Source organism: Balaenoptera acutorostrata, chromosome 2, assembly GCF_949987535.1.
Source record: "Balaenoptera acutorostrata chromosome 2, mBalAcu1.1, whole genome shotgun sequence".
Taxonomy (NCBI): domain Eukaryota; kingdom Metazoa; phylum Chordata; class Mammalia; order Artiodactyla; family Balaenopteridae; genus Balaenoptera; species Balaenoptera acutorostrata.
Window position 1 is genome coordinate 135,462,959 of NC_080065.1, and position 13,641 is coordinate 135,476,599.

The window sequence follows — 13,641 nt, forward strand, 5'->3', positions numbered from 1 at the left end:
ACTTTTTCTGTACATGAGTTACATTTTACCAAGACAATCCCTCCTTTTAAAAAAGTTAATGGGGGACTTCCCTGGTGGTACAGTGGTTAAGAATCCGCCTGCCAATGCAGGGGACACAGGTTCGATCCCTGGTCTGGGAAGACCCAACATGCCATGGAGCAACTAAGCCCGTGCGCCACCACTACTGAGACTGCACTCTAGAGCTTGCGAGCCACAACTGCTGAGCCCATGTGCCACAACTGCTGAGGCCCACGTGCTTGGAGCCTGTGCTCCGCAACAAGAGTAGCCACCGCAATGAGAAGCCCACTCACCATAACGAAGAGTAGCCCCCCTCTCCGCAACTGGAGAAGGCCCGCGTGCAGCAACGAAGACCCAACACAGCCAAAAATAAACAAATGAATACATTTTTTTTTTAAGTATACAAATAACAGGGACTTCCCTAGTGGCACAGTGGTTGGGAATCTGCCTGCCAATGCAGGGGACACGAGTTCGATCCCTGGTGCAGGAAGATCCCACATGCCGCAGAGCAGCTAAGTCCGTGCGCCACAACTACTGAGCCTGCACTCTAGAGCCCGCGAGCCACGACTACTGAAGCCTGTGCGCCTAGAGCCTGTGCTCCACAAGAGAAGCCACCGCAATGAGAAGCCGGCGCACTGCAACGAAGAGCAGCCCCCGCTCGCCGCAACTAGCCCCACACACAGCAACAGACCCAATGCAGCCAAAAATAAATAAAAAATAAATAAATTTATTTTTAAAAAAGTATACAAATAACAAATGCTGGAGAGGGTGTGGAGAAAAGGGAACCCTCCTACACTATTGGTGGGAATATAAGTTGGTGCAGTCACTGTGGAGAACAGTATGGAGGTTCCTCAGAAAACTAAAACTAGAGTTACCATATGATCCAGCAATCCCACTCCTGAGCATATATCTGGACAGAACTGTAATTCAAAAAGATACATACACCCCAATGTTCATAGCAGCTCTATTCACAGAAGCCAAGACATGGGAACAACCTAAATGTCCACTGACAGACGAATGGATAAAGAAGATGTAGAATACTACTCAGCCATAAAAGAGTGAAATAATGCCATGTGCAGCAATATGGATGCAACTAGAGATTATCATACTAAGTGAAGTAAGTCAGAAAGAGAAAGACAAATACTCTATGATATCATTTGTATGTGGAATCTAAAATATGACACAAATGAACTTATCTATGAAACAGAAACAGACTCACAGACGTAGAGAACATACTTGTAGTTACCAAGGTTGTGGGGGGGTTGGACTGGGAGTTTGGGGTTAGTGGATGTAAACTATTACATATAGAATGGATAAATAACAAGGTCCTACTGTACAGCACAGGGAACTATATTCAATATCCTGGGATAAACCGTAATGGAAAAGAATATAAAAAAGAATGTATATATGTATATAACTGAGTCACTTTGCTGTACATCAGAAATTAACACATTATAAATCAACTATACTTGAATAAAAATAAATTTAAAAAATCACCATTACTCAGTACAAAAATGGGTTTCTGCTTTTTTTTTGTGATCAGATCTGATTACACCTTTTATGAGAGTAACACTAGCTGCTGTTACAGACAGATCCCCAAGTCTCAATGGCTTACTGTAACAAAAATTCCTCTTGTCACAATGCTCTCCTTGAAGCAGTGATAAAGTAACCCAGGCTCCTTCCATTGTGTGACTCTGCCGTCTTCCAGGGATCATCCTCCTGTGCATTCAGCCAGCAGATGGGGAAAGAGCTCATAGGACTGGATGGGTGAGATGTTTTTTACAGAGGTCTGGGAATAGCAAAGTTTACTTTTCGCCAAGTGTACCCCTGGCTGTACGCCCTAGAGAAGGAAATGGAGTTTGGTAAGCACCTAAGAGTTTTTGCCGAAAGCTAATTGCTCATAATTCTGATTTCCATAAGAAAGACTAATCAAGCATCTATTCTATACTTCAATTTATGTTGGTTTATGCTTTAAAAAAAACTACACATCCACAGCCAGGTAGTGCACAGAATTTGGAATCTCTTTCTCAAAAAGGCAAGAATACGCAAATTGGATAGTCATATTTACGCGTGTATATAAATATGTACAGATATAATTGAATTTGGCAATTATTAAAACACTATGTTTCACATTATTCACAAATTGGCTAAAAACCTCTCACCTGCTCAAAAGTAAAAAACCCTACCCAAAAGGGTGTCAAAATACTTGGAAGTACCCCTACATTGCTTCACATCTGATATTACTAGAATTAAAATCAAAATTTCTAAGTGCTTCTAGATTAATTTTAGATCTTAAAAAAAACAAGGCAAGATAAAGTCCTCTCGAAGAAAACAACAAAAATTCTCCAGAGAAGCTAAAATAGGGTAATAAGGGGTATACCCATTCTGTAAGTACGTATTTTAGATAAAAATGACATGGGAATTGGCTTCTGGTAAAATGCACTTGTAGATAAATTTTTCCTGTTTCCTTTTAAAATGACTTGTATAATACTAGGACAACTTTTTAAAGCTACCATGTATCAACAACCACATGACAGGCTCTGTGCTGTGCCTTCTGTGTATTCCTATTTCAAGCCCACAACTAACCTTTGACATAAGTACTAAAAAGGCCTGGTTCTTTTAGAATGGATAGAGATCAGAATCAAAACAGTCTAAAACAAAAACATATTTATCTATAACTTGTTTCTAACTCCCACTGACCTCAAGTTCAGCTACCAAGGATAAAGAAAACAGAAATAAACCTATGACAACATTTAGAAAATTGACCCGTTTTAATTTTTTAAAAACAAAACCACAACACAACATCAATTTTTTTTTTTTTTTGCCATCTACAATTCAGTTATATCCAAATATTCTAAGACCAGAGTCCCCTGCCCAGAAGCAGGGAATTAAAATGAGACGCTGAAGTCACACAAAGGTGAATGCTGAAGATCAAAGTTCCAGCTATAGGTCACAAGTCTTCCATTCAAACACACTCTAATTCTTTTCCTTTCACAGTTTGTTCAAGTGTTTTACTGGAAGTTCTTTAAAATAATTTCATCCTAGACACCAGGTTTCTTCAATGATACACAGCCCCATGACATTTGTGTTTCCATCTGATTGACAGGAATAAAAAGTAATTTTTATCTTTGTCTTTTTTTGGTAGCATAAAGAAGTAAAACTATCAGCCAGATTCCTTTAGTAATAAATGAGGAAAGGAGAGATGAGAAAAGACCTGGGCTGTGCTGGCTGCTGGTTTCTACTTGTCTTTCTGAGTGTGACTTTAGAAGCGTTAAATCACACTCTTGCCACTACAATGATTAGTACTAGTAATCTTTTTTTAGATGATAAAAAGGAAGATATCCAATGGACATAAAAATGGTCAAAGTTGTTTGTTTTTTTACTGCAGGTCAACTTTTTCCCCCCAGAAAAGATACAAAATGAACATTTAATTGGGATGGTAACTCCACTGGACATTCCAATTTACCCAGTTGCTTGTTCCCCATACAGGTAAGGGGAAGAGGCATTAAGCTTTATTAGTAATGTTATAGCAGTAACCAGATGTGTTAATGGCAGCTTATTTCAGGTCCATCAATCCTTTGAGCACATGTAGGAAAGCACGGCTGTTGTTCTCCAACTGCCCACATCTGAACACATTCCGTTATCATGGAAACTACAAAGGAAGGAAAAATATATTTATTCCAAGATTCATTTACTGGGATTTTTAAGCGCCCTCTCTTCCGTAGATCCCCAGAGTGGTGATAATGTGCTAGGGGCTGCTGTGTTTCCCGGCATGAGCTCCCATCCTCTGAGGGTCCTGAGAAGGATAGTGGATTGGTCCTGGAGCCCTCATGAAAGGAGGGGGTGGTCCCATTGGGTGGAACATGTGTGGCCCAAAACCTACAGATAGGAGAGAAAAATCTGTTAGGTTTGCAGTTCTCTTGACAACCTTTCAAACCCTGAATTTTCTAAGGTCAATACCACCTACACATAAATCAAATTGACACGGGGCTTCAGAAAATGTCAGTTCACAAGACTTGCTTAGGAATGTCTACCTGCTGACCTCCTTGGTTTTAGAAACCTTCCCCCTCAAGATGGCTTAAAAAAAAAAAAACTCCACACATCTCAGGTATTGCTAGTATGTCATCTGAGCCTCTGCTATCTATCAAACATGCCAAGCCTATCAGACAGGATTTGATCAGAATTGGGGAGGTGAGGGAGAAATCAGGCTGATGGCAAGACCCTGTCATCATTAACCTCAATGCTTTATACTCGAGTGAAGGGTGTTCAGAAACCAGGACTTTCTCCAGAGAGTATGGGAACTCTGCCCGGGAGAACCGGCTGCTTGTGATTTACTTACACTGCTCATGCTGGCACTGACAGTGCTATAAAGAGCAGTGCTATACAAAGTGCTAGTCCCTGAACTGTTTATTACTTGCCATGAACAAGATAAAGAGCTTGAGCCAAAATGTAACTTCATTACATGACCAAGTGCATTGTTTAGCTCATCTGACAATTTTTTGGTAACACGATTTTCTTGACGAATTTACATTTTGGTGCAAACTCCTTACCTCGTTGCAGGCAGGTAGTAAAGGCTTTAGGAGCTAACACACACCCACAGCCTACAGAACTTCGCCAGGGTTTCCCGATTTCCTCAGAAGGAAGCTGAAGTTACCTGGGGGTGGGGGCGGGGCAATACCAGGTGGGGGTGGCAGGGCAATGTTAACCACGGCTGGAGGACCGCTGGGGGGTAGGTTGAAGTAGTTGGCTGAGGCCTCTTCTTCTGCGGCAGGAGGAGGAGGAAGAGCTAAAGAAGAGAAACAGCTAGTTAGAGCAGAGGACAACCGTGCAACAGCGTTTCCACTGCCTTGAAATCCTGGGAGGTCCTGCTGGGAGAACACAGCTGCTGGGAGCCAGAGACCTGGGTCTCTTCTAACATCCGTGGGACACAAGGGCAGTGTGAGCAACTGAAGTTAGCAAGCTACCAGGTAGGCAGAAAGTCTGCACTCACCTCCTGGTAGCCCTGGAACGGGCTCTAGCTTGATTCCAGAGTCTGTGGTTCCGTCCTTCTCCTTTTCTTTTCCTCTGGCTGCTTGGGACCTGGGAGACACAGACCCTTACGCCATCAGCACACGGTCCCACCTTCTCTCACACCTCTGCTTCTCATGCTTCCTAGTCAAACGGAGTTCCTTCACTCCTTGCCTCCTCTTCAGCACACACTCTTTTCCCATAAATGCCACAGTGCACAGAGGATGAGCAAAGGTTTTGAAGCCAGAAAGACTTGGGTTCAAAATTCACTAGAACTGCTGTAGGGGCTGGAGGAGGCAACACCCATGTGCTGAGCCCAGTGCTCAGGAAGCACTCCGTGAGGACTGCTGCTGCTGCTGCTGTGAAAGGTCTCCCTGGCTCCAAGCCAGAAACACCTTCCACCTCTGAATGTCCAGGGCACTTTACCTGTGTCTCTCTCATGCAATCACCACTTTCAAACTTATGTTAGCTATTCTTCTTCACTAGACAGTTGGCCTATAGAGGACAGAATCTAGGTCTAATTCTTGTGTAAACTCGCATGCCACCTTTCATGCCCTGGCATTACCCTTGGCCTATAATGGCTGGTCACAAAACACATGAACCTTCAAAGGATCCGATCACTACACCAAAACCCTGAATAAATTTCCAAAGTAGCATCTTCCTAATATCCACAGGAATGGAGTGCCAGACAGAATGAAAAATTCTTTTTAAAGGTCCTATTGATTTAAGCCTATTCACCGAAAGCTAACTAGTCCCCAGATAATGAAAAGGTTCTTGAAAATCTCAATAATGATATTTTAATACATTCTAATGCTCACCTTCCCCATTTCACGTTGAGCCTGCGGCCATTGACGATCAACTTGTTAAAGGACTTCTCAGCAGCCACTTCTGCAGCCTGCCTTGTGGCAAACTGGATGAAAGCACACTGCTGTCTCTGCACAACAGTGATTGTTCGGATCTCTCCAAACTGGTAGAAGTGATTTCTGAAGGGATACAGGTAGAGAAAAACGGAGTTAATAACATAGACATTCCCAGGAAGTTGAATATGGATTATTAACTCTTTAACTGATTCACCACAAGGCAGGTGGCCCCACGGTGATCTGCCTAATTACCTGCAGGTGGTTCCCCCCATACCTTACACCCTATTGTGGGTGCTGTGTATTGAGGAAGGGAAAGAAAAATAATGAGTAAATAAAGGCTATCAAACATCTCAGTGTTTTTCCCATGGAGGAAAAGGGGCTCCAGAAGGTTCCCTAAAGACCTTAAACCCTAGATAAGGGGTTGGCAAACTACAGGGCCCATGGCTGATGAGCCAAGAACGTTTTAAAAAAAATTTTTTTTTAAGGTTGTAAAAAAGAAGAGAAAGAGCAGGTGGGAAAAAGTCTGCCACCCCCTGGGGACACTCTAGCTCACTTAGGGTTTAATGCAGACAAGCTACCAAGGGCAGGTTGTACACCTATAAGAGTTTCTTCTCCCCTCTCTCTCTTTGCAAGAGGCAATTTCCATCAGTATCTGCCCAGATGTTTCATCTAGCCATGCAAAATACAAGCCAAGAATAACACAAATTTACCAAATACCAATCTCTTTAAAAAGCCAACAAGTTAAACCACAAGGTTTTATAATTGCAAAGCTCTCCCTCCCCTACAAAATTAATCATACTTGGATATGTGCCATCTTTAGAAATTCTAATGGCTATTAGGCCAAACAGAAGCTCATGTAATTAATACCCTACACAAGCATGGAATAAGCACTGTTGAGGAACATTATGTGGCATCATAAAGGACAACTTTATAAAAATTCCAGTCAGCATGACACTTACTAACTCTAGAGCAACTAAAGAAAAATGTACCATATACAGAATTATCATGTTTTCCCATGTTTTTGCCAAAAAAAAAAAAAAAAAAAAAATTCTAGGGCTGGTGAAAGCAAAAATAACTCATAAAATTATATTCACAAACCTTAGATCTGTCTCAGTAATGGTATCGCCCAGACCACCAACATACAGTGTGGTGATAGTCTTGTCCTCTGGTGGGTCCAGACGAGGCATTGTTGATGCCCGCTTTAAAAGTTTATCTGCCACAGGGTCATTGATTCCATAATATCGGTCTTTAATATTCTGATCAGCAAGGGGGTCATCCGGATCTGTTGGCTTCTCATGTCTATGGTTCAGGAAAGAACAATGCATAAAGGTGAAACAAGGGAAAAATTTTATAGATACTACCCAACAGGAGCTACAAAAGTCCCCTTTTGATCTAGAAACCATGGCCATACCAAAACATAACTATTAAAACAGAGCTAATATCAAGGGATTTACTGTATCACACAAGGACTTGCTAGCCTCCGAAAAGCCACTTAAACGGCCACAGGGTGGCAGTTTCCTTATAAAGATGTTTTTGGCACAATCCACTCCAAAACAAAAGGTAACCACAACATGATTACCCTCCTCTAGGTCAAGGGTTCTTAATGTGTCTGAGGTCTTGCATTCCACTCAGAGTCTTATTAAATCTATGGACCCAACCCCAGAAAAAAACATAGCTAACTTTTTGTTGGGTGTAGGCTTCACCAACCCCAAAGTAAGAACTCCTAATCCAGATGCCTGGCAGTCTTGACTCAAACACACTTACACATTCTTTAGAAGTCTGGTCTTAATCTGATTTCAACTATATACTGAGATTCAAGCCAATCATACCATGATGGCAAAGACTTACATCTTAGGCAGAAACTTTTGAGGTCAACATTGATATTTTATGGCAGAGCAATTTAGTTTCCCAAGGCTTGGTTGTAAGTAAAAGTTCCATTATAAGTAAACACAATTTAATCAAGCTCTAGTCCTAAGATATAAGACATATGACACTAGTTGTATAAACTTTTACATTTTAAAGCGGAAATAGTTTAAGCTAGCACCTCCCCCTTCTTAGATGACTAATCATCTGAAAGCAAAAACTGAAAAAGCAGTTCAGCTCTTGCCTGTATGGACACTCCTCTCCTCTCTTACATTCTCCTTTCACCCAGAAGGAGCAAATGTGGGGTCGATTTCTTTTGTAGTAGGGTGTGGTCCGGGCCAGTTTGAGCAGCATGTCACTGGTGGATGTGGCCTTCCCCAACATGCCAACTGGCCGTGTTCCATCAGAGTTAGAAATCTATAAAGGAATGACACATTCAAAAGATAAATTACACAGGTTGTATCAATCCCCCAGGATTCTTTCATTCTTTCAAATATAAAACTACATCAAGCAAGTGGCAACATACTTCTCGCTCCATATTCTGTGTGTAGTATTCTTTGTTGACATCGGACTTTGGCATGTCATCCTTAAAAGACAATCCTGCGTCACGAACCTGGATGGGCAAGCCTAGAACAAAGAAAAGGAGGAAAAAACTCAAAATAATTTTAAACCATATCCAAACTGAATATGTAGACAGAATACATCATTCTTCCTTTCTCTACTTTCTTAGTTGGTACCAGAGGCTTTATTTTAATTCAAAATCTTTAGCACCATCAGGCCAATACTACTACAGAGCATTCTAAGAAATTATCCAAATTCCTGAGTCTTCATGAAATTTCATGAAATGAATGTTTTAGGAAATCTTTTAGATGAACAAACTTTTACTATAGTTAGATTTGACCTACAATAAATAATGCATCTAGCTTTTACTATGCCATAATTTATTTAAAGCAAATACAAAAAATGGATTATTTTTAGGCTTGTCCTACACATCCTCTGGATAGTCACAGTCATGTAAGCGTCACTGTATTCCAGAATCAAACACCCCCTCAACAAACATACAAATAATATTAAACAATATGTGACCAGGACTCTGATTAGCAGAGTCAACTTTCTGAACTTAACATAGATAAACTTGTATTTTCCTTTTCCCTTTTATTTTACTGTATAGTAGACACTTTTGTTGAAAGAATATTTTTCTCATAAATAAAAAGTCACCTGCAGTTAAAAAAAAAAAAAAATCACTCCCAAAAGCAGTTATGCTGAAACAGTAGCAATATAGTGTATCAGTCCTAACAATATATTTGATACAAAAATCTAGAGCACAATTAGCCAGAACTTTGTCAGGGATTGTGGGAAAAAAAGCTCTGGATTTAGAAAGAAGCCAAAGGCAAAGAAATTACCTATCATAGCAACAATGCCTTTAACTTACCTTGGCTACAAAGGTATACAGAAGGGAGGTTTCGGCCAGTGCTGATCAATTACCAACTTTTCTTTAAGTCCCTACTGTTGTTCAGAACGCTAGAATAAACTAGTATGGTTCTTTTCTTCTTGGGAAAAGCAGAGCACAGCAGACACTCCAAAGTGGGTGAGAACCAGAGAAGGGGTGAGAAGTGGGAGACAAGAAAACTGGTTTGTTGTGTAGAGTAGTTGCACGCTTTCAGACCTATGGGACAGGGCAAACATACCATACTCTAGGTCCAAGAGGCAGGTCTGACAGACATTCTTCAATTTACTGCAGGTCTGGCAAACTTCAGTCTTCTTGAAACGCATGCGGACCCCGGGGCACCAGCGAAACACTGTGAACGGCCTGGCACAGATCTGGAACACAAAATAAAGCCACAGAGTGTTAATGGTCCTGATCTGGACAATCAATCCAGGAGATTTAATAAAAGGATCCCTGAATCTAGGGTGTAGAAGGGATCTTAGCAATCATCTAGTCTAAACACCATATGATGTTTCAATCCTTTGTAACACCCTTCCTCAGTAGTTAAAAAATTCACATAGTACAGAAATAAAATACTCAAAAATCAAAGTCCTCCCCACCCTAGAGGTCACCACCATTAATGATATAACCCTTAATCTTTTACGGGGTGAGTAGGGAGTGTCATACACTCCTTTGAGAATCTTATGATGGCTATGACCTTCCTCCTCAGCTAAAATGCTCATGTGCATAATCATACGACACTTGGTATATACAATCTCAGGGGGTTCAAAGCCCAACCACAGACACCAAGTTAAGAATCCTTACATTAAAGGGCTCATTTTCTTATCCCTACACTAAATAGTTAACAGCCAATGAGTATATAAATGATACATGAATGTCTGTGTAGCACTCACTTTTATAAAGGACTTCATACCTCAGCAAGTGGAAGAGAAAAGGAAAATAAAATTAAATCATTACTCTTTAAACATACTTACTTTGCATTCCTTCCCGTACTTTTCTTTGGTCTGAAATAGAAAAAATAGAAAAGAATGAGTTAGGGAAAGAAGAAAACCTGATGCCTGCTCCTTCTCTAGACAGGACCCAAGAAATTTATCTGGAAATCCCTGGCATCTTGAAGAGAGGAGGAAAAAATGCACCCGTTTGGGGAGGGAGGGGGCGTAAGGGAGGGCTGGGGATATAATCTAGTCACCTACAAGTTATAACCTCTTAAGAATCTTACAGATCTAACACCAGGTAAGTATGTACCTTTCCACAACCGCAACTCTTAGATTCATTTCTGGCTCCGAAGTTCTCTCCCAAGAACCATTTCCTAATGGTTTCCACAGTCCCTAAATGGAGGATGCAGCCATGGCCAGCCCATTTTACAAAGTTTAGTCAGAGTTAACTACTACAGATTCATCCTGTGCTGGTCCCCTGCATATAGTCAACCAATACCTCCAAGACTGATCACAACACAGCCCTAATCTAAGTATTAAATGTTAACTGCTGCTAATTTTACCCTTATTTGTAAGGATAGAGGGTACCTATACTAAACAGATTACAAGGTGCAGAGGCCAAAAGGCACTTGATTAGGAGTCAGGAAACCTAGATTTTTAGTCCTGGTTCTCCTCCTATTTGCTGAGGTCCCTGGAGTCAGAATATCTGAACTTAGATCCCAGCTCCACACCTTACTTGCTATATTGAAAAGACAGAAACTCCCTTTGCCTCTGGTTAACAGACCTATCTCCTAGGTAAATGCTCAACGAATATTAGCTACTATCATGACTCTTATATCACAGGACTGTTGCTGAGTTCCAAAGTGAGAGAACAAGCATGACAGTCCTTTGCAAATTCGTCGTACTCTTCGGGTTAGTAAAGGGGCATTATTACTTCTTGGCTAAGACAAACACATCACCGACAGTGTGCAAGTACCACAACACTGACAGAACACAGACAGTTAAGTCCCGTTTCACACACGATCACTCACCATTCGGATATATGGGTTTTCTCCAAGACACGTCTGGCACAGAATAGGGAAGTCCTGGTGAAAATGGGAAATCTGGTCGAACGCCAGGCTCCGAAGACCCTGCCATCTCGGCCACAGTGGTGGGGGGGGGGAGGGGAAGAGGAGCGAGGTTGGGGAACAGGGCAGGAACCCGAGGTCCAGCACGGGCCGGGTCGCGGACGGGGTGCTGTCTGCACTTCCGGCAGATGGCGGGAGAAAAGACCCCCTCGAAAAGAGTGGAGGGAGTAGGGATGGAAAGGGGGCTGGTGCCGGACCCTGGCTAAGCCCTCTCCCTCCAAGCCCGCAGGCGGGCCGCCCTTCAGCTTTCAGCCGTGGCCGAGTTAGGCCGCGGTGCTGGCTTCTCCCCGGAATTCCCTCGGCTGCGCCGCAGCCATATCCCTGCCCGCCCGGTGGAGGCCTGGCTTCGCTGCCTCTTTCCGTCCTCCTCCGGCAGGTATACTCACCGCATCCTCCCAGTTCTGCCTGTTATAGGTGTTGGAACCCAGAGAGGTCGCCATCTTGAAAGCGTCCGGAGGTAGCCGCAGCTTCCGAGTTGGGAGAGAGGACCGCCACAATCCCGTCAGGCCCCGAGGCTGCCTGCCGGCCGTCGACGTCTTATTTACGCGTCTTGTGCGCCCTTGGGCGGGGGAGTGGGCCTTGTGCGTCATGACGTCGCCCGCTCAGAATTTCTTCGCCTGATAGTTGGCTTCCTGGTGCTTCTTCAGAGCGGTGACGGCAAGGGATGAAGAATCACGAGTACAACTGGTTTATTTAAACATTTGAGTGAAAGAATAAAGGAACAAGTAATGAATGAGGGGTTGGGATTAAAACAGCTTTGGTCCCCACTGAGCGCTTATTATGCGAAACGGTGGGGTAACGTCTTGCCGTGACCGTGTATTACTTAATTCCCACAATAAGCCTTCTCTCTGTAGGGTTGCCACATTTAGCAAGGAAAACCCAGAACGTCTAGTTAAATTTGAATTTCAGATAAACAGCGAACCCTATATTAGTTCCAAATATGTTCCAAACATGCTTACACTAAATAATGACTCGTTTTTCTGAAAGTGAAATTTAGCAGGATGTCTTGTACTTTATCTGGCAACCACTACCCTCTAGGCAAGTATTATTGTACCTCTTTTATAGAAGGAAACTGAGGTTTAGAGAGATTAAGTAACTTGCTTCTGGTCGTGTAGCTAGAAAATGGTGAAGCCACAAATCCAAAGACAATAGTACTGTGTTTCCAACTTCTGAAATGAAAAGGGTCCTATGGATCAACACATGTATTGTTACATCGTTTTTGGAACAACTCATAACCACACTGCCGATACTTTATGAATTCCTAGCCTCCTGGTATCACTTTCGTAATTTTTGACATATCCTATCATCAAACTAATACTTTTATTTATGCCAGCTTATATCTTAACAATTAGGTTTAAAGCATAATTTGTGTAGAGTAAAATTTTACCCTTTTACTTGAACAATTATGAATTTTTACATATAGTCATACAACTATAGAATAGTTCTATCATCCCCAAAAGTTCCCTTGTGCTGAGTGAATCCACTTCTCCCCATGCTTGGTCCATGGCAACCACTGATCTGTGTTCTGCCCCTATAGTTTTGCCATTTCCAGAATATCATAAATGGAATCCTTTTTGCCTTTTGGGTCTGATTTCTTTCTCTTCGCATATTGTATTTGAAATTCATCCATATTGTTACACGTATCAGTAATTTGTTCCTTTTTATTGCTGAGAATTTCATTGTATGGATGCACCTGGGGTTAAACACACACCGCCCCCCCCAACACACACTTGCCAGTTGATGGACATTTGAGTTGTTCCAGATTTTAATGAATATAAATAAAGGCATAAGCTCATGCAGCTCAATATCAAAAAAACAAACAACCCAATCCAAAAATGGGCAGAAGACCTAAATAGACATTTCTCCAAAGAAGACATACAGATTGCCAACAAACACATGAAAGGATGCTCAACATCACTAATCATTAGAGAAATGCAAATCAAAACTACAATGAGGTATCATCTCACACCAGTCAGAATGGACATCATCAAAAAATCTACAAACAATACATGCTGGAGAGGGTGTGGAGAAAAGGGAACCCTCTTGCACTGCTGGTGGGAATGTAAATTGGTACAGCCACTATGGAGAACAGTATGGAGGTTCCTTAAAAAACTAAAAATAGAACTATCATATAACCCAGCAATCCTACTACTGGGCATATACCCTGAGAAAACCATAATTCAAAGAGTCATGTACCGCAATGTTCATTGCAGCTCTATTTGCAATAGCCAGGACATGGAAGCAACCTAAGTGTCCATTGACAGATGAATGGATAAAGAAGATGTGGCACATATATACAATGGAATATTACTCAGCCATAAAAAGAAACGAAATTGAGTTATTTGTAGTGAGGTGGATGGACCTAGAGTCTGTCATACAGAGTG

At 41.9% G+C, this 13,641-nt stretch overlaps 1 protein-coding gene across 1 annotated transcript; it reads right to left on the reverse strand.

Moving 5' to 3' along the window:
* Position 1: 1 nt before the first annotated feature.
* Positions 2–11,800, reverse strand: RBM22 (RNA binding motif protein 22). Its single transcript, XM_007188633.2, has 11 exons — positions 11,644–11,800; positions 11,162–11,215; positions 10,170–10,199; positions 9,437–9,569; positions 8,275–8,375; positions 7,993–8,165; positions 6,984–7,184; positions 5,844–6,008; positions 5,009–5,097; positions 4,673–4,804; positions 2–3,897 (listed from the first exon to the last, which is right to left on the reverse strand). Exons 1-11 carry the CDS (start codon positions 11,695–11,697, stop codon positions 3,767–3,769), a joined length of 1,263 nt encoding a protein of 420 aa, XP_007188695.1. The 5' UTR covers positions 11,698–11,800; the 3' UTR covers positions 2–3,766.
* Positions 11,801–13,641: the final 1,841 nt, after the last annotated feature.